Raw genomic sequence first — 21,778 nt, forward strand, 5'->3', positions numbered from 1 at the left:
TTAGTCTAGATATTTTATAAAATAGATATTTGGGGGATGAAATTTGGGCCAAATTCAGTTAAATTTCAATTACATAAAATAAATACATAAAGTAATTTAACAGGGTTGATAATAAGACTCAGGGGCTTCCCTGGTGGCTCGGAGGGTAAATGGTCTGCCTGCAATGCAGGAGACCTGGGTTCAATCCCTGGTTTGGGAAGATCCCCTGGAGAAGGAAATGGCAACCCGCTCCAGTATTCTTGCCTGGAGAATCCCATGGACGGAGGAGCCTGGTAGGCTACAGTCCATGGAGTCGCAAAAAGTCGGACACGACTGATCAACTTCACTTTCACTTTCATAATAAGACTCACAAAAGGGTCATGCAATACTAGATTTGAAATCTAATATAAAAGTCATATTAATTAAAAGTATGGTACTTATACAAAATAAATGACCAAAGAGATAGGAAGAGGTAGGATAAATTGGATTGACTTTTACTACCTTTCAGATAAGGCCTTTGGGCAACTAATCTAGCCCTGGAAAACCACAGTTCCCTCATGTAAAAAATTATAGGTATAAAAAATTAATTTATAAGACTCTTACAAGGACAAAATAAAATAATGCATGCAAAACATAATTTAAAAGTTCAAAAAATATCAGCTAATGTCACAGCATAGAAACTCTAGAGATCTACTCAAGAAAATAACAAAACAATATGTGTCATAGCTGAATAATTTATATCTCTGAGGAACTAGTAGGTTATGCAATAAAGGAATAGTAGTGTGTTTATATAAAATATAGATTCTCATCTTGCCCCAGGAATAAAAATACAGTACAGTTGGGTGAAAGATTTGATTATAAGAAATGAAGTCAAAGAGAAGACAGTAATCAGGTTATGTAAGTACTAAAGTTTTGAAGAACTCAAGCTCCTTCTCAGCAAAATTCTGAAGCCAGAAGCCATAAAGTGAAGACAGTATTATCACTGTTGGTCTTCCTTTTCCTTTACCCAGCGTGTTGCACTGAGGGCCACCTCCTTTTTTTGATAGACTTCTTCCTTAGGAGCCTCACACTCAAGACAGTCTTGGTTTCCTCCTATCTCATGAGTCACTATTCTGTCCACTTTTCTCTGTCTCTTAATCATTAAATATACGGTGCTCTTTCCTTCCTCTCTATCATCTCAAGAATCCCTTGGAATTGAATTCTATATATGGGCTTCCCTTAGCTCAGCTGGTAAAGAATCCGCCTGCAATGCAGGAGACCCAGGTTCGATCCCTGGTTCGGGAATATCCCCTGGAGAAGGAAATGCAACCCACTCCAGTATTCTTGCCTGGAGAATCCCGTGGACAGAGGAGCATGGCAGGCTACTGTCCATGGAGTCGCAAGAGTCGGACATGACTTAGCGACTAAACCACCATCAAAATTCTGCTACTTTAGTGACTAAATAACAACAAATTCCGCTACTTCTAAATCCATATCTTTAGCATAGACTTCTCTCCCCAAATCAATTCTTATATATCCAACTGCCTACATGTAAGGGAGGGAGTTATATGAATCATGAAGTGCAGATTTACGTAGTTCACTATGCTATCAATCATTCTTTCATTTTCTGTATATACATGCACACACACACACACACACACACATACATGGAAGAGGCAGACCTCAGAGATCCTGCAGGTTCCAGACCACCACAAAAAAGTAAACATTGCATGAAACAAGTCACATAAATGTTTTGGTTTCCTAATACATATAAAAACAATATTTATACTATACTGTTGCTATTACATATGCAAAAGCACTATGTCTAAAAAAAAATCATGTATATACCTTCATTAAAATAGAAAACTGTTGAAAAAAATGGCACCAATAGACTTGCTTAACAAAGGATTATCACAAACCTTCAATTTAATAAAATAATAATAAATGAATAATAAAGCATACTGCAATAAAATACAATATGCATGGCATGCAGGCTAAGGACCTTCAGTTGAGTCCAACACTTTGTGATCCTATAGACCATAGCCCGCCAGGCTCCTCTGTCCATGGGATTCTCTAGGCAAGAATACTGGAGCGGGTTGCCATGCTCTCCTCCAAGGGATCTTCCCAATACAGAGATCAAGTCACGTTTCTGCATCTTCTGCATTGGGAGTCAGGTTCTTTGCCACTAGCACCACTTGGGAAGCCCATACAATACACATAGACATACACACACACACACACACACACACACATATATATTCATACATACATAAGTGAAAATGACCTACTTTGACAGCTAATACTAATACTCCCTCTGAGGTAGGATTATAAGTAATTCATTTTCCTCTGTACTAATTTATACTTTACAAAAATTTGAAAATCAATACAATTTCCTAATCACTAAAAGCCAATAGGAGTGACGTCATCGTAATGATACCATAGGTCATTCCTGACTTTGTCCCCCCCTCCCAAGCACAGCTAACAACTATTCATAGACAAGACAGTTATGAGAATTCTAGAACATGGGGAAAAGGCTGAGCACCTTTGCACCACCCGCACCAAAAGAAACCTCATTAATAGGTAAGAAAAGTGGCTACACACTGACCACCTTGCCTGTCCCCCAGGCTGGAGCAGCATTATGCCAAGAGTTCCCTCTGAGCCTACGACACTTCCAGTGGGAACGAGAGCCCAGGGAAACATCCAGTCGCCACTCAGTGCTGTGGATCACTTTGTGGGAACCCCTGCTCTGACCTTGCTCCACAGGGATTTCAGGAGAATCTTCAGAGATCTTTCACTGGGAATCTGACCATGACAGAGAAGAGGGTCCATGTTGCTTGCAGCAATAGCACTTGGGTCTTGAAAGCCCGAGTTCCTACCTGCAGAATCTAAATAGTAGTCCCAGCCATCAGTTTTGCTGAATTGCAGAACCAAGTTCCTGTTGCAATCTTACCAGGGAAAAGGACAGATGTAGGTCTTCCTGAGTCAGATCCTCAAGCAAGGAGTTTTGGTGGCCCTAAGTAGTCATGTACGGATGTGAGAGTTGGTCCATAAATAAGGCTGAGCACAAAAGAACAGATGCTTTCGAATTGTGGTGCTGGAGAAGAGCCTTGAGAGTCCCTTAGACGGCAAGGAGATCACAGCAGTGAAACTGGTTAATATTCAGGAAATCAACCCTGAATATTCACTGGAAGGACTGATGCTGAAGCTGCAGCTCCAATTCTTTGGCCACCTGATGCAAAGAGCCAACTCACTGGAAAAGTCCCAAAGCTGGGAAAGATTGAGGGCAGGAGAAGTGGGATGACAGAGGATGAGATGGTTAGATGGCATTATTGATTTAACGGATGAATTTGAGCAAACTTTGGGAGATGGTGGAGGACAGAAAATCCTGGTATCCTACAGTCCACGGGGTCACAAAGAGTTGGACATGACTTAGTGCCTGAACAACAACAACAAAAGGACCTGATTTGCCCATTCCCAGACAAGGTAGCTGAGTTACAGTCCAACAAGCTTCAGAGTGTGACCCTAGGACCCACCTGACGAGAAGGGCTAGTGAGAACACTTAGAAGTTGCTTAGCCTAGCAGCACTGGAGCTGAGAAGCAGGCAGGCCACACAGATATTCCACAGAGCAGAGCTATTACTGGGCAGGGAGGTTTCCCCTACAATACCCAGGCAGGGAATTAATCCATAGCCTCATCCTTGCCACTTTTATTCGACATAGTACTGGAAGTCAGGCAAGAAAAAGAAAACACATCAGAATTGGAAGGTAAGAAATAAAACCATCTCTATTTGCCAGTGATAAGATTTTACATATTGAAAATCCTGAAGACTCCACTAAAACCTGTTAAATGTAATTGTGTGTGCTCAGTCACTTCAGTCGTGTCTGACACTATGCAACCCTATGGACTTTAGCCTGCCAGGCTCCTCTGTCCATGGGATTCTCTAGGCGAGAATACTGGAGTGGTTTGCCATGCCCTTCTCCAAGAGATCTTCCCAATCCAGGGATCAAACTCACATCTCCTATGTCTCCTACACTGGCAGACGTGTTCTCTATCACTAGCACCACCTGGGAAGCCCAGTTAAATGTAATTAATAAATTTATTAAAGTTGAAGGATAAAAAATTAATGTGCAGAAAATCAAAACATTTCTGTACACTAACAACAAATTATCTGAAAAGTAAATAAAGAACTTCATCCATTTTACAATAACATTCACCAAAAAATAATTAGGAATAAACTTAACAAGGAGGTGAAAAATCTTTACTCTGAAAACTACAAGACATTGATTCAAGAAATCTAAAGATTTCTTAGACACATAAATGGAAAGGTTTCCCATGTTCATAGATTGAAGAGTTAATATTGTTAAAATAATACTACCGAAAGCTATCTATAAATTCAATGCAGTTCCTATTAAGTTTCCCATGACATTTTTTATAGAAGTGGAAAAAAGTCCTAAAATTTACATGGAAACAAAAAAGGAAAAACAGTCCTTTGAAAGAAGAACCAAACAGAGGGTATCATATTTCCTGATTTTAAGTTATAGTATGAATGCCTAGTAATCAAAACAGTATGGTACTGGCAAAAACAGACTAATAGATCAATGGAATAGAATCAAGATTCAGGAATTTGCTGTATGGCTCAGGAAACTCAAACAAGGGCTCTGTATCAATCTAGAGGGTTGGGTTAGGGGAGGGAGATGGGAGGGAGTTTCAAAGGGAGGGGATATATGTATGTCTGCAGCTGATTCATGTTGAAGTTTGACAGAAAACAGCAAAATTCTGTAAAGCATTTATCCTTCAATAAAAAATAAATTAATTTTCAAAAAAGTCCCCAAATAAACCAACTATCTAAGTTCAACCAATATTAACAAACAACCCAAGAAGACTCAGTGGAGAAAGGGCAAACTTTTGAATAAATGGCATTCACAGGTAATGGAATTAAAGAAGGTCCCTGTCTTACATCACTCACAAAAACTAACTTGAAATGGATTAAAGATTTAAATATAAGATCTGAAAATATGAAATTTCCAGAAGAAAACATAGGAAAAAATGCTTCTTGACACTGACGTTTTTGAAGATGACACCTAAATCCAAATAACAAAATTAAACATACACCCCAGTGTACACAGCAGCACTGCTTACAATAGCCCAGGCATGGAAGCCACCCAAGTGTCCACTGACAGAAGCATGGATAAAGAAGATGTAGTACATATATACGATGGAATATTACTCAGCCATAAAAAGAGTGACACAATGCCATTTGCAATACCATAGATGGACGTAGAGATTATCACACTAAGTGAAGCAAGTCAGACAGAAAAATATTACATCAGAACACTCACATGCGGAATCTAAAAAATGACGCAAATGCACTTATTTACAAAAGAGAAACAGACTCATGGACATAGAAAAAAACAAAGTAATGGTTACCAAAGGGGAAAGAACAGGGGAGGGATAAGTGGGAGTTGGAGATTAGCACATACACATTACTATACATAAAATAGATAAACAACAAGCAATTACTATATATGAAGGAAACTATTTAAAAAAGAATACACACACACACACACATATATAGGTGTGAATACATATACATATATAACTGAAAAACTCATAGAACTCAATACCAAACGTTTCAAACACTCCCATTTTAAAAATGGGCAAAGATCTGAATAGACATTTATCCAAAGATGATATGTGAATAGTAAATGGGAACAGTTACTGCAGCCATGAAAGTAAAAGATGCTTCCTCCTTGTAGAAGGAAATGGAGAAGGAAATGGCAACCCACTCCAGTAATCTTGCCTGGAGAATCCCGTGGACGGAGGAGCTTGGTGGGCTACAGTCCACGGGTCACAAAGAGTCAGACACGACTGAGCGACTTCATTTTCTTTCACTTTCCTCCTTGTAAGAAATGTTATGACAAGCAGAGACATTCCTTTGTCGACAAAGATTTGTCTAGTTAAAGCCATGGTTTTTCCAGCAGTCGTGTATGAATGTGAGACTTGGACCATAAAGAAGACTGAGTGCTGAAGAAATGATGCTTTTGAACTGTGGTGTTGGAGAAGACTCTTGAGAGTCGCTTGGACATAAAGGATATCAAACCAATCAATCCTAAAGAAAATCAACCCTGAATACTCATTAGAAGGACTCATGCTGAAGCTGAAGCTCCAATACTTTGGCCACCTGATGTGAAGAGCCGACTCACTGAGAAAGATCGAAGGCAGGAGAAGAAGGGGATGACAGAGGATGAGCTGTTTGGATGGTATCACTGACTCGGTGGACATGGGCTTGAGTGAACTGCAGACGATGGGGAAGGACGGGGAAGCCTGATGCACTGCAGTCCATGAGGCCTGAGTCGGACACAAATGAATGACTGAGCAACAAAATGAAAAGGTGTTCAAAATCAGTGGACATTAGGGAAATAAAAATCACTTTGAGTTATCACTTTAAACATTTTAGACGGATAATCAGCAAAAAAGAAGGGACAGCAAATGCTGGTGAGGGTGTGGAGAAAAAGGAACCCTGTGCACTACTGGTAGATTTATAAACTGGTACAGATTCTACACAGAAAAGTATGGGGAATCCTCAAAAAATTTAAAATAGGGCTACCACGTAATCAGGGGGTTCTACATCTGAAAACATCCAAAAGAAATAAAAAAGTTAAGTTGAAAAGATATTTGCACCTCCAAGTTCACTGCAGTATTATTATCAATAGTCAAAGCACGGAAACTAACTGTCCACTGATGGGTGAAAAAATTTTAAAGTTGAGCTATATATATATATATATATAAATATATATAATGAAATATTATGTATAATATATAGTTATATATTTTATATGATATATTTCTGGATTATATACTATGTAATATATAGATACTATATAATATTAAATAGATAAATATATTTATACTTATATAAATATATTATATATACTACATAATATATAAATATTGGTGCTAGTGGTTAAGAATCTGCCTGCTAATTCAGGAAACAAAGAGACATGGTTCAATTCCTGGGTCAGGAAGATCCACTCCAGTATCCTCGCCTGGGCAGTCACATAGAGGAGACTCGCAGGCTACAGTCTACAAGGTTGCAAAGAGTCAGACACGACTGAAGCAACTTAGCATGCAATATATAAACATTATATAATTTATATTCTATGTGTTCAATATATATAATATAGCATATATGTATACTATATTATTAATATATTATTTGTATATTATATATGCTAACTATACTGCATATAATATATAAAATATACAAATATAATAAATTTAAGTAGAATATTAAATTAATTATATTTATGAACTATATATAAGAATTATAATTTAGTACATAGTCTGTCAGAGAAGGCAATGGACTTCAGTACTCTTGCCTGGAAAACCCCATGGATGGAGGAGCTTGGTGTGCTGCAGTCCATGGGGTTGCTAAGAGTCAGACACAACTGAGCGACTTCACTTTCACTTTTCACTTTCATGCACTGGAGAAGGAAATGGCAAGCCAGCCCAGTGTTCTTGCCTGGAGAATCCCAGGGACGGGGGAGCCTGGTGGGCTGCCATCTATGGGGTCGCACAGAGTCAGACATGACTGAAGCGACTTAGCAGCAGCAGCAGCACATATTCTGTATAATGCATAACATAAATTATATATACTATAATAATACCTATATAATATCTATAATATCTCTAATATATGTCTGTAACAATTTTTACACAATTTATATTCTACATGTTAAATAACAGATATTACATATTATACAATGTATATAATATATAGTATGATAATAATGTCACATACTGTTAAATAACAGATACTATGTATTATACAATATATATGATATATACTATATATCTATAGTTTGATAGTATGTCACATACTATATATATAATAAAATATCATATAATTATTTAAACACTGTATAAGTATTCATTCAAATTATTTAAAGTATTTATATATAAAATGATCTAATTATTTTATATATTAATATGTGATATAATGTAAAAGTACAGTAAAGTATATATATGATATACATATAATATTACATATATTTATATTGGAATAATAATTCACTGACAAATAAAACTATGAAACCCTGCCATTTGCAAAACATAGACAAACCTTGATGGCATTATGCCAACTAAAGTAAGTCACATAGAGGGATACTGTATGTTCTCACAGTCAGATCTAAAAACCAAAGAAATCAAAACAAACAAAAACCCCACCAAACTGAGATAAAAACAGGTCAAAGTCAGTGTGGGGAGAAGAAAACTTGGAGGAAGGTAGTAAAAATGTAGCAACTTCCAGGTGAAAGATAAATAATTACTAGAGGTGAAATGTACGATATGATGACTATAGTTAGCACTGTTGTATGATATATCTGAAAGATGCTAGAGTAAACCCTAAAAATTCTCATAACAAGCATTTTTTTTCCTTTTTTGCTCTTACTTTTTATATGAGATGATGGATGCTAACCAAGTGTATTGATATAATCGTCTCACAACATATTTAAGTAAAACTGTGATGCTGGATACCTTAAACTTATGCAGCAATGTATGTCAATGGTATCTCAGTAAAGGTGGAAAACAATTACTACAAAAATAGTTTTATTTAATTTGAAATCTTTCAAAAGAAATATATAATCACATCCTGATTATTACAGTTCTTATAATTTTTGCAAATTTTTAAGTCAGGATAATTTACCAACATAACCTAGGTGAAAATGACCAATGTAAATTATGTAACAATAATCCAACTCATTTCCTAAGCAATTTGCCATGATTCCCACATTTTTAGATATATGAAAAAGTAATTAATAAATAAGATGGTTTTTTATCCTGCATTTTTGTCTCTTATTCCTTTTCTTTTCATTTTGCTTTTCTCATTCCTAATAGCAGACAGACTTTCACACAGAAGGCATTTGTAGGGAGAGAGCAAATTGGCCAAGGTGGTGTGTTCAGGCTCTCCTCTCATTTTATAAATAATGACTGTAACAGCTGAGATCATTTATAATCTAGCACTGCACACGCACATCAGGAGGTACTGGCTTGGTCACGGGCTGTGTGCAGCACGCATGCATGTGAGCTCCACCTAGAAAGAGGTGGCGTATTACTGCTGTGTCACGGCTGTGTCCTGGGGTCAGCCATGCGAGGAGAGAATAGAGCGTCTGCTGCTAGGGTTGCTGTGTCAGCCACGAAAGAATATTGCTATGGCTGCTGTGCCGGCCGGCAGAGAATAAACCTGTCTGCATTTCCCCACATCTTCTTCCAGCCTCTGAGCTAGCACCTCATCTACCCTGCGTTCAATGAACAGTGTGCACAGTGAGATACAGCAAGACAACTGGCGTCACGAACAGGATGACGTGATTTATTAACATGATTAATAAACACGATTTGTTAACAGCAGTTAATAAATATGTTTTTGGTTAAACAAGCATTCTAAAATCATAAAATAATTATGTGTTCATTTTTGATAGACGTAATTTCCATTTTATAGTCTGTTCTACATTGAAGAGATTTATAAATATGTAGGAAAGAAACCAGCTTTGTAGCTTTCAGTCTGGGATGCCATATGTTCACCTTGGTCCTCATCCTCTGTTGTCTTTCAGTCTTCAATCTAAAGTTTATAGATACTATTAACTTTAATATTCTAAAATAATTATTTAAAAAATGAACCAGTGTGAGCTAATAGTGTATACCACTCCCAGAACTAGAATATGTGTTACTCAAGCTTATAACTAGAATATATGGCAGTATATGAGAAAATTTTTCAAGCAATAAAGGTAAAGCATTCTTGAATTTTGGTTATTATATGTATCAGTGGTTCTAATTGTGTGTGTGTGTGTGTGTGAATTGCACACTTGTTCTGTTATTAGTGCTGAGCCTATAACCATTAATTGATTACATTACAATAAACCAAAAGACAGGCATGAAAATAATACTACTTTATGTTCAATACCAAATTGATGAATTTCAAACCAATATTTTTAAGAAAAATATCGGTGTCAAGTTACATTAATGGGCAAGAGTGTATATATTTATAAAGTTTCCTTGTAAATAGAAATTTTCATGAGAGAAAAATTAAGAAAAAAGGAACATTAAAGATTTTTTTTTAAAAAAAGCTTAATGTGTTTTTCTATGAACAATAGAGCAAAACAGCAAGATTTCCAAATTAAAGACAGTTGTATGAAGAAAGATATGACAAATACTTGGTTGAAAATCAGATATTAAAAACAAGATTAAAACAACTGTATGAGACATTTACAGAATGAATTAGAGAGATGCTCAAAAAGGTAGTGAGTTCTGAAATTTTCATCTCTTATGTCACAGCAAGAGTCATATCATAACCTGGCCCTAATCCCCACCAACAGTAATAAATTTTTACAACAGTTGCTTACCTGACCAGCTTGGATTAACTGCCTTGGGAGAGACAGAGACTTTAAGGCCATCTACTCTTCCTTGGTGAGTTTCAGGCTTATAACCTAAGTGTAACCCACTACATAAAAATTAAATGCTTTGACGTTTAGCATATTAAAACCAAATTCACACATGCTATTTTTAAATATCGATTACCTGAATTCCAGTTTAAAATGCCATCCAGCTCAGAAGGAGTTTTTTCTAACTGCCCCCTTCAATATCTGGATATAGGATTGGAATATTATATATATATATATATTCACACACATAGGTATATTCCATACCATCTCACCTGATGACCTATAGTCAAAATCAGAGAGGTATCTATATTAATAATATGATGTTGGAGAGAAACAAAATCATTCATGTTTCCTTATTTTTCATCACTGATTCAAGCAATCCAGCCACTGGCAAAAATAATAATAATACTAGAAAGGAACTTTATTCTCTTTTTTTACTGACGTTATAGCTCAACGCCCTGATTACACACACTCAAAAGTTGAACTGTGCTAAACTTTTGCTGGACTCCTTGTTCTCTTTTATTTGCTTATTTTGCTTTTAAAAGTACTTTTTAATTGAAGTATAGTTGATTTATAAAGTTAGTTGACCTCTTTTATTTCTTTTTTCCACTTCTTTTTTTTTTTTTCACTTTTATTTTTTTTATTTATTTTTTTTTTAAATTTATTTATTTATTTTTAATTTTTACTTTACAATTCTGTATTGGTTTTGGCATAGATTGACATGAATCCACCACAGGTGAATTCTAATTGCTTTACTATTTATTTATTTTTTTTATGATAACCTATACCTCATTCCACCTGAAAATATTTTTCAACATAATACTGTACTGGAGAAAGACGACTGTGTAGCAAAAAGCAAACAAATAAAAAACAAAAGAAATCATCCTCCCCCCCAAAAAATATTTCCTACTCAAAATGCTTCTGGAGGTACTGAGTTAAACTAAAGCATTTTTCTCCATAGCAGGACGGCTTAGAGATTTTATATCTGAACCGAGTATCTAAAATGGTGTCTAATAAAATGAATATTTGTTGAATAAATTAATAATGCATTTTGTAAAACCTCTGTAGGGGTATCCAGTTTGAAACTTTTTATTTTCTTTCTTCCCCACTGATTTCTACTTAGCTCTTTAATAGATATTGAATAAATGAACAATATCTAAAGCATGTATTTACAAATGTATACATTTGTAAAGCAATGCTTTGTCCTCTAGCTCTTTGAGTAACAAAGGTTATTATTATTGTTATTAATATGTCAGCAGTAGTAATAGTTTCAATTGCAATGACTGTAATAATATGAAGTATTAACCACATGCACTGTTACTAAGACAAATGTTCTAGAAACTCTGTACCTCATCTCAGTTTTGCAAAATCTGAGGATATATAAATCATTGTACACATTCTATAGGTGTAGAACTGAGAAGGGAATTTGGAATCTAAAAAATTTTCTTTGAGAATCTCAAGAATCAATTACATGAGGACATATTTGCTGTTTGGTAGCATTTAAATGTGGTTTAATGAGAGTCAATATGAAGAAAAGAATGCTTTATTGTAAAAATTAGGTAAATGATTTGGTTTTTCTAAAAGAGAATAATAAACATATGGAAAACATCATGAAGAAAGGCACATTAGCTAAATGTATATTAAGCTTAAGAGAAAAAAAGGCAAATTGTATTTCTTTAGGGAAAAGCTAAATATTGCCTATTCTACTATCTTTGCTATCAATTAATGTGGTTCTGTTATTTGTGGTATTAGAACTCATTTGTTTTACCCTGTTTTACCCAGTTATGAAGACTCAAATCATTTGAGTGGAGAAAAACAGAGACTGCGCAATTGTTTAGTATTAAGTAGATTAAATAATTTGTTCACTGGTGTTTTACTTAGGTACTTGGGAATATGCAGAAGGGTGAGACTCACTTTTTACATAACAATTAAGACAAGTATATTGGACTATGTGCGTTTCTTCCATTACTGCAATGCTGTGCATTTTGTCACCTCATTTTCTTGCTCTTTTGGGTTTGGGTGGTTATAAATATCCCCCACTCAAATCTATAGTCTCAATTATTTCTCTATATTAAAGAATATCTGATAATTATAAATTCTTGACTCCCATACAAGCATGTACAGTCTTATAAGTCTGTTTAAATAATAAAAAATACAATAAAACCTGGGAACCCAAGAAAGATCCCTCTATTACACGATTAGTGTGTGCTTTCCAGACCAAGAGGGGATGTTCCATTTATAACTCTCATTTGTTTCCGACCATCGTGGCCAAGTTTCCACTTACTGCACGTCTCCATGCCATCATCTTAACTTCCAGTTTGGAGCACTGTAAACTGTTTCTCAACCCTTAAATTAAAGCAAATGATATCCACTCCACATGTACCACCAATTTGACTAGAAGCCACTTCAAAGATTTCCATTTTAAAGAATGAAGTATGGCCAGTGCTTCCTGAAGCCAAAGTTTGCTTGCTTCATAATGAAGTGGAACTTTCTCTGATTTCCCTTCTATTTAAACACTGGCAGCTTTTTTTCCTAAGGCATATTTTTTCTCCTCCACTCAAGGTAACCCTAGTTATTGTTGTTGCTGCTGCTTTTATTGGGGAGGAGACAGGATACAGGAAATGGGGACGGGTCCAGGCTGACTCTGTCTTACTCAGTGCTGCTGGGGGACCAGTACACGTGGGTCTGCAGACAGTCCATGTCTAGATGAACACAGACCTCCCAAAACGCTAACAGAGTGTCTCAGCTACACACAGATTCAGAGAGAAAGGAGCGTATACATTTCACACTGTCACTGGCTTATCAAACTGGATGCCAGCGCTGGAAAGGGGACAGCAGCAAAGACAAACTCTCAACTCTAGTGGTGAGCTCCCCGAGCAGGTCTCTGCTTTCTGACCATTTCCTCAAAAGTTCATTTGAGCTGGCTACTCAGGCTGCACAGTGCTTCTTACAGAAGCCGCTCTGACCCTCTCCTCTGCCTGCTTATACAGTGATTTCATGTCAAGCTCCAGGCTGTGGCCCCCGCCAGCCTCCAAGTGCATTTTCCTCACCCCTCGCTTCCCACATGTACTTAGAGCTTGTGCAAAGAGTAAAGGGACAAAACACACAAAGCCCAGTGCTTGAGGACATGCTCCCTACGAACTTGTACAAGAGCAGAGCAGAATATCCACCCCTCCCCTGACACACACACACATATCCATTCACACACAGACACACACACACAAGCACATACACACATAGCCACCTACACACACATAGACACATGCATATATACACACTGAGACACACACAGACATCCATACACACAGATTCCAAACAGTTCAGCTTAAATTTAAGATATGTTCCTTCTGACAAGATTTATATTCTTCCTGACACCTATAGGTATTACTAATCCACAGCCACTCATCTGCTCGGGTCTTAAACATTCTGCAGGCAACATGAATTTGAATCCTAAATCCACATCAGAGCCAACAAGCTAGGAAGTGTAAAGGGAGCTTGTGTATTTCTCCCTTACTCAGAGCCAAGGCCTTGAGAATGACTATGGCTTGCCGCCTTCTCCCTTTGTGAGCTGAGAGTTTTGCTGGTTCACCCTTTTTGACTGAGAATGTGGTATTTGGTGGGGGTCAGGTCCTGACCTTTGCTCCCCATCTTGCTTGGGCCAAGCGCTTTTTCTACACCCGCACCCCTTATGGCTGTTATAGGATGGATGGGCAAATGCTCCAAAAATGGAGTTCTCATCTCTTTTGTAAATGGAGACTTTGCAGCTCAATTAACACAGCAAATGTTATAGAGCTCAGCTTCCCCCTGAATAACATTATTAGCTGACTTTCAGCTCCTGGGACATCATCTCCCTCTCCAAGGCCTTTTGCCCGAGTGGTATTTCATCTGCTTGAACATTCTTTCCACACACTGATGCCCCCACCCCCCACACGCCCCTGATTGAGGTTACTTTCTTTTCATTCTTTTTTTTTTTTTTCTGCCGAAACCCCCAGCATGTAAGATCTCAGTTCGCAGACCAGGAATTGAACCTCTATCCTTTGCAGTGGGACTATGGAGTCTTAGCCAGTGAACCACCAGGTAAGTCCCTCTTCTCATTCTTTGTATCTGCTTTTTTTAAACTTTATTTTAGTAATATATATTTTATATATATATATATATTTTAGTAATACTGTATTGGTTTTGCCATACATTGACATGAATCCGCCATGGGTGTACATGAGTTTCCAATCCTGATGTGTTAGTATACCTTACTGGTGTTTTTCTTTCTGGCTTACTTCACTCTGTATAATCGGCTCCAGTTTCATTCTTTGTATCTGATTTTAAACTCCTCAGATAGGCCTTCCTAACTGTCACAGTCACAATCGGGCAACAGCAATATTTCGCACTGGAGCATTTTCAAGAGGCATAAACTTTAAATATTAGATGTTTGGGTTTCCAGAATTTCCATTACCGCCCTGGATTCCCTCAAACTAAGGTATCACTCATTATGCAATAAATATGGTACATGAATAAAATATAACTCAAAGCATTACCGTACAGAGGATATATCCATATACGAAATGAGAGAGACACACAGACAAACGCGCGCGTGCGTGCACACACACACACACACACACACACACACACACACCAGACCTCTCCAGGAACTTGCTGGTGAGGAACACTTAATAAGTTACAGTTGCAGCTGAACACAGAATCCTGAAGCAGTGCCTAGTTCTCTATTGTTTTAGAAACTAGAAAAGAGAAGGAAAATTGTCAAAATTCCCACGCCCCAAAGTCCATGGGATATCATTTTTTCTTCTAATTCAATACAGTGTTCCTTGCCTGCTTCCAGAGGATAAATAAGGATTTGTGCACATATGTTACAAAGTCCAAATAAGCCCTTGTGGGGCTTGATCTTCACAGGGTTTTTTTAACTTCTGCCAAACAACTGTGCACTGCAGGACAGTGACATTAAGCTTCAGGCATTGATTTTCAGCCTCACCAAAAAGCTTTCAGGCACTCTTATCTTTAGTTGTCAAAATCTTAGGTTCAAAGAACATCCAGTCAATCTATTTTTAGTCAAGTTTAAGAAATAACATTGATTTAACAATAAATATTTTAAAATGCAATTTATGTGTTCTTTTCAATTAATACATTAAAAAGAACTGAGGTACCATGAGAATTTAATAAGTAATTCCTAATCCTCCAACTTTCTAAATCTCTTGATTTTGATCAGAATATAGTTGATAAAAACCAGGGATTCTTTCAAAAGGAGGCTTGCCAACAACAGGAAAACATCTTAAACAAAATAGTCTATATTTCAGCACCATATTTCCTTATCACAGAGCACCAAATTATCCAAAAGAGCACACGTTACATGATTACAACAGTATGTGCTACTATCTCTGTGCTTTGCACCCTCCACAATGCCATCATTTTTCAGTAAGGCCGAAAGTTGAAAGAAACAGACATAGCCCTGAGAATATTAATGCTTTTTAAAAGAACAAGTTCAGGGATCTTTCCAAATCAAATGAACTGTAATAAGAGACACCATTGCCCAAAAAAGCATGTGCAAATTGACAAATATTTCCTGAGTGTGTGCTGTGTGTGGACTACTGTTTAAATGTTATATTCTTAGCAATTTATAAATATTATCTCACTAAAGTTCTTAATACATTTGTATGCCAAATAAATATACACACCTTTACACACACACACAAATAATACAAAATACCTGAAGGGCTGTGAGGATATTTGCTAAGGCTTGTCCGTAGGTGTCATGACAGTGAACAGCAAGGGCCCTGGGTGGGATTTCTTTCATGACACTTTCCAACATCTTCTTCATGCTTCCTGGAGTTCCCACTCCAATTGTGTCTCCCAGGGATATCTCATAACAGCCCATGCCATATAGTCTCTTAGACACCTACCAGGAAAAGCAAGCAAGTAAAACAATGGAAATCAATGGACTCAAGTCCTGTTGTTCCTTAGCAAACATAATCTAGAGGTAAACATCACAACTAAGGTCACATGCGTATTCATAGAAAACATATATTTTAGTTTTCTAGTCTTTTTCCTTGCTCGTGAATCCCAAACATTAGATAAAACTTTGAATGACATTTCTGTTGTTGCTCAGTCACTAAGTTGTGTCTGACTCTTCTCAACCCCAGGAATTGCAGCACACCAGGCTTCCTGTCCCTCACTGACCGTCTCCCAGTGTTTGCTCCAACTCATGTCCATTGATATTCCTGCAATTATCTGTTTCTAACATTCAAGTTTGCCTTAGAACCATATCTATCTGTGTAACTGTATGTTCAATGATAAAATTATAAGTTACAATTTCAATAATGGGACGCTTATTTTCTCTGCCCTTTAATCTAACAAAAGTATCAGAAATTTACTTTGAAACTATTAATAGTATTCCTCAAGCTATTAAACTAGCGGTCAAGAGATATCAATCAAGTAACTTTGTTATTGATACAGACACTTAATATTTTTGTCTTAAAATTTCTAGCTCATAAACAGATGATCTTGAGCCTAGTAAATTTCAAGTTCCCTTCAAGTCAAATAATAATATTACTTTCAAAGAGAAATATGAATTTGCTTTAAGGCAGCGTGGTATGTTGACAAAGACACAGCTTGTGCAACCACACAGGCCTAGATTTAAACCTCATCTACGGTCCTCATATGATGCTGGGCAGAAGATGAAGTTTTTGAAGCCCCAGTCTCTGTTCTGTAAAATATAAACAATAAAATATCTTTATACAGCACATTTTTTAAGCCTTACTACTTAACTTTTTGAAATCATAGTAATATGGTGAAGTTAGTGTTGAAATCTTTGGTTGTAAAAATGAAATGAGAATATACAAAAATCACTGTGCAAAATCAGACACCTGGTCACCCCTGAACTCATGCCTTGTGTTTGTCTGCAGTGCCTGCTTTACTCCAGACGCTGCCCTGCGAGGTGGTATGACGCAGACGTCCAGGTTTACGGTATTACAGAGTCTGGAGCCAAGTGAGGACAGACCCTAATCAGTTCCACTCGGGAATGTGTAAACACAGCTAAAATAATAATTTTAGAAAAAAGAAACAAGATGGTAAGAGTGTGGAGCAAAGGAAATTGACCTAGATCTGTCAAACAGGAAGGGCCTCAGTGCAGCTTGAGATAAAGTCAGCATCAGCTTGTTGGAGAGGTGGCAAGGGAAGGATGTGAGAAGAATATTCAGGTGGAGTTTGAGGCAACTAAAATATCAAATATGAAGGGCATTCCAAGTAGGAAGGAAAGTCAAGGGAATTCCCTGTTGGTCCAGTGATTGGATTCTGTGCTTCCACTGTAGGGATATAGGTTCAATCCTTGGTCAGGGAACCAAGATCCCACATGCCAGGAGGCAAGGCAGAAAACAAACAAACAAAAAGGTCAAATGCAAAGGACAGTTGCAACAAGAAAATAAAAACTGAAGGGCAACAGGGCTCCATAACGCTGGGGAGGAAGGCCCAGAGCAGAGCATTCAAAGAGCACATAGCCTTGTAAACCAACCGAGTTTAGGATTTGGGTTGAGGATTCTATCACAAGAGTAGCAGAAAACCTTGACTGAATGTGGAGTGGTAGTGATATACTTGGATTGATATTTCAGAAAGGCAGTATCAACCAACATCCAAAACAGGCTGAAGGTACTCAGAAGGGCTACCTAGTCCAGATAGAAGACTATTACTGGATGGAAACTTGGATTAAAAAGCATAATGCTGATCCTCCTCTTTCTTCTCCTTTATTTAAATATATCCATTCAACTGTTAAATATCCAGGTCTTTGGAATCATATAGAAAGCATGTAGGTGACTGAATTTCTCTCTTTCATTCCATCGGGATTTTTTTTTTTTTTTGCCTCATGTAGATACAGTCATTAATTATACCAAAAGCCTGTCAAATGGTGGAGTTTCTTAATGGCTGTGTAAAGAAAAGTGAAGCTGCCACCCAAGTGATTGAAGGAAAATTCTAAGTGTGGAGTCAGGGCAATCCCAGGGTTACAAGAATGGCAGGCAGGAAGGAATGTCACCACCCCCAAATTATGCTGAGAAATCAAGAGAAGGATTGAATAGGATCTCGCATTTCTTAAAAAAAAAAAATATGGAGTACAGTTGCTTTACTATATTGTGTTAGTTTCTGCTGTACAGCAAAACGAATCAGCTCTATTTATACATATATCCCCTCTTTGGGGGATTTCCTTCCCATTTAGTTCACCACAGAACACTGAGACGAGTTCCCTGTGCTATATATGTTGAACCAGAAAAATGATACAGATGAACCTATTTGCAAAGCAGAAATACAGACACAGACATAGAGAATAAACCCATGGACACCAAGGGGAAACTCTCATTTCTTGATCCCAGTGCTAAGTTTACAAAGAGGGATTCCAGCAGCGTGAAGGGTCTACACATCATTGGGGACATGATGAAGAGTTGATGCCGCACAGATAGGTGGGCACCACTGATGCAAACAGCCCTTTGGAGTGTAGCTGTGGTGGGATGGAGAGGATTGTCGATAACTAGCCAGCCAAGGATGCTGACTAAAGGAAGGAAATTTTCAAATGGAGCATGCTCGCGCATGCTCAAGTGTCGACAGGAAGGGCTCTGCAGTTGTACATGCAGAGGAGTGAGTGAAGGGGAGGATTTAGCGGATTCAGTTTGGGAGAGTCAGTTTGCCAGGGAGGATTCAGTTTGCCAGAGTCATTTTGGGCAGTGAGACCAGGAGCTGGCCCCACCCTGGGGTGGAACAGAAGACCCAGGCAAGGTCACTGGTCATGAATTCCTAACACTTCTGATCTGCCTGTTCCATGATTCTCTTTGGCAGCACCCCAGGCATTGTGGAGCAGGAATGAAGAGCTTGAGGCTGCGGGAGGTCTGTCCAGAGGCGGCATGAGGCAGAAGGCAGAAGAGCAAGGGGTAGGGTATAGGCAGAGTCGGATTCGGGTTTTGTGGTGTCTGAAGTCATATTATTTTGGAAATGGTTTTGTAAGAAAAGAATATGTAACTGAATACAAATTAATAACAGACCCTTGGGAGGTCTGATGCCAGCAAAGGACTGCAAAATTTAAGTTGTATGCAGATGCAAAATATTATATAGATAAGATGAATAAACAACTAGGTCCTACTGTATAGCACAGGGAAGTATATTCAGTATCTTATGATAAACCATAATGGAAAAGACTATGAAAAGGAATATATATGTAATGTTTAACTGAATTTTTCCTGTATAGCAGTAATTAACACAACATGATAAATAAACTGTACATCAATAATTTTTTTTAATTAAGCTTCATTATTTTATAGTTTATCTGCCTCTGCCTCTGGAATAATGGCAACTTGAATCTCAGCAGAAAGAGCTATGGGATATAAAAAGAATAAAAGCATGGAAGCAGCATGGACTCACACACATGTCAAAATAGGCAGGAAACAGCAGAGGGATGCCACCTGGGCAACCAAGGCAAAGTTTAAGGATGTGCGCAAAAACGGCCCTGACATTCCAAAAGAAAGTAGACAGGCCACTCACTATGTTCTATTCACACAGAAACAAAACAGATGTTTTTATTCCCTCCATCTTTGAACATCCAAATCATAAGACTCAGATGCTAACTCTGGACAGTGATAGCCACTATCTAGGTCTTTAGCATTAAACTACAGCTATTAGCTCAGTGATCAAATATGCCTCCCAGACCCAGTTCTCTTTGGCCTTGTGGTGCAGATGTAACAAACAGTAGGAAAAAGAGCCCACTTTTAAAAATAGACATCATTTTACCATGAACCAGAAAAGCAGACATATATCTTACTTCTGTCACTTTCTGAAGTGTGATGTTTCCTTCATATGGACAGCCCAGGGCACAGGATACGTACCTAAGTTTAAAATACAGAGCCATTTAAATATGTGTCTGGTGGATAAGCTACTTCTTAATTTCCATTGTATAAAAATGAAAAAAATAGCCAAAGGTTCATCAGAAAAAATTATTTTACTCTCTTCCTTCATTATTATCTTATTCTCAGACCAAACAAAAACAATTGGAAACATTTTCAATTTACTCATAGTTTTAATTTAAAAATTTGTCTAATTACAATTTGATATATGTTATTTGATGGCAGATGGGAATAAGTATTTATCTGTTGGGGTTGCTTACACTATAGTAATAATACAAAAGCAGAAAATACCAGAGGGATATATTTTTATTCTTGTTGTTTTTTTAAAAAAAATTTTGGTTGTTCCATGTGGCATGTGGAATCTTAGTTCACTGACCAGGGATCAAACCCATGCCCTTTGCAGTGGAAGCATGGAGTCTTAACCACTGGACCACTAAGGGAGTCCTGAGATGTACTGTTTTATTTAAATAACTACATACATTCAACTGTTAAATATCCAGGTCTTTGGCAGTAGATGAACTTGCTGAACTTTTCTCTTCATTTGTCTGGATGTTTTGACCTCACCAAGATACAGTCATTAATCACCCCACAACTCTTAGAACTGACCACAGCCTCAAACTTCACCTTGCCTCTCTCTCATGGGTCTACCTAAATCATCCCCAAGACAATCAAAGACTGTCTAGTCTGTGTTTAAACGGCTCCAAATAAAGATATTCCATACGTTTCTTCAACCATTTAATATAAAAAGTCAAGCCTTTCCTGCAAGAATGATACACTTCTATCTGAAAGTATGAAAGTTTAGGAAAAGTCTCTTTTTAGCTATTTTCAGCTCAACACCAATCCTGTTTTAGTAAAGATTTCTCAGAGACTTTACAACACTATGAATATAATGCACCATATGCCTGGTCATAGGAATTAAGCAGTTCACACAAGGGAGAGTGGTGGTGGGGAAGAAGACTGGAGACCCAGTTCTTTGGGGCCAAATATGAAAGGCTTTAGATAGCCAGGTCTTGAATTCTATGCCATGGAGTTGAAACTTTAAGATCACTCACAATTATTTTGAAACACTTATATGACAAGATCCAATTTGTTTTCCAAAATGAAACTCATCATGAACTCTGGAAGTGGGTGCCACAAAAGGGTGGAGGCAAAAAATATGAGCAAAGATGATTCCACGTCTCCTTGATTTACGTATATATATATATATATATATATATATATATATATATAACTGGATCACTTTGCTGTACAGCAGAAATTAACACAACATTTTAAGTCAATTATACTTGAAATTTTTTTAAAAAGATGTCAATTAGAAGATATACTACAAACTTCACCAGAGGTTTTGGAGTAAAAACATGAAACAGAGATTCAATAATTTAATATATATCCATTGATCCTAAAGATGCAACTGAATTTCAAAAGTATCAATGTGTGAATAAAATTTGGGTTTTTAGAATTAAAATAACTAAGCAGTTCCATAGCCAGGCAGTCAATTAT

The 21,778-nt window shown here is 37.2% G+C and overlaps 1 protein-coding gene across 1 annotated transcript in view; it reads right to left on the reverse strand.

The window, feature by feature from the left end:
- The window catches only part of HMGCLL1 (3-hydroxymethyl-3-methylglutaryl-CoA lyase like 1), a 121,967-nt gene that overhangs the window by 51,213 nt on the left and 48,976 nt on the right, over positions 1-21,778 (reverse strand). The window contains exons 5-6 of the mRNA XM_040249185.1: positions 20,197-20,260; positions 16,111-16,299 (exon numbers count right to left, since the gene is read on the reverse strand). Coding sequence (XP_040105119.1) covers positions 16,111-16,299; positions 20,197-20,260 — 253 coding nt within the window. The remainder of the gene's footprint in view (positions 1-16,110; positions 16,300-20,196; positions 20,261-21,778) is intronic.

This window comes from Oryx dammah, unplaced genomic scaffold (genome assembly GCF_014754425.2).
Source record: "Oryx dammah isolate SB20612 unplaced genomic scaffold, SCBI_Odam_1.1 HiC_scaffold_11, whole genome shotgun sequence".
NCBI lineage: Eukaryota > Metazoa > Chordata > Mammalia > Artiodactyla > Bovidae > Oryx > Oryx dammah.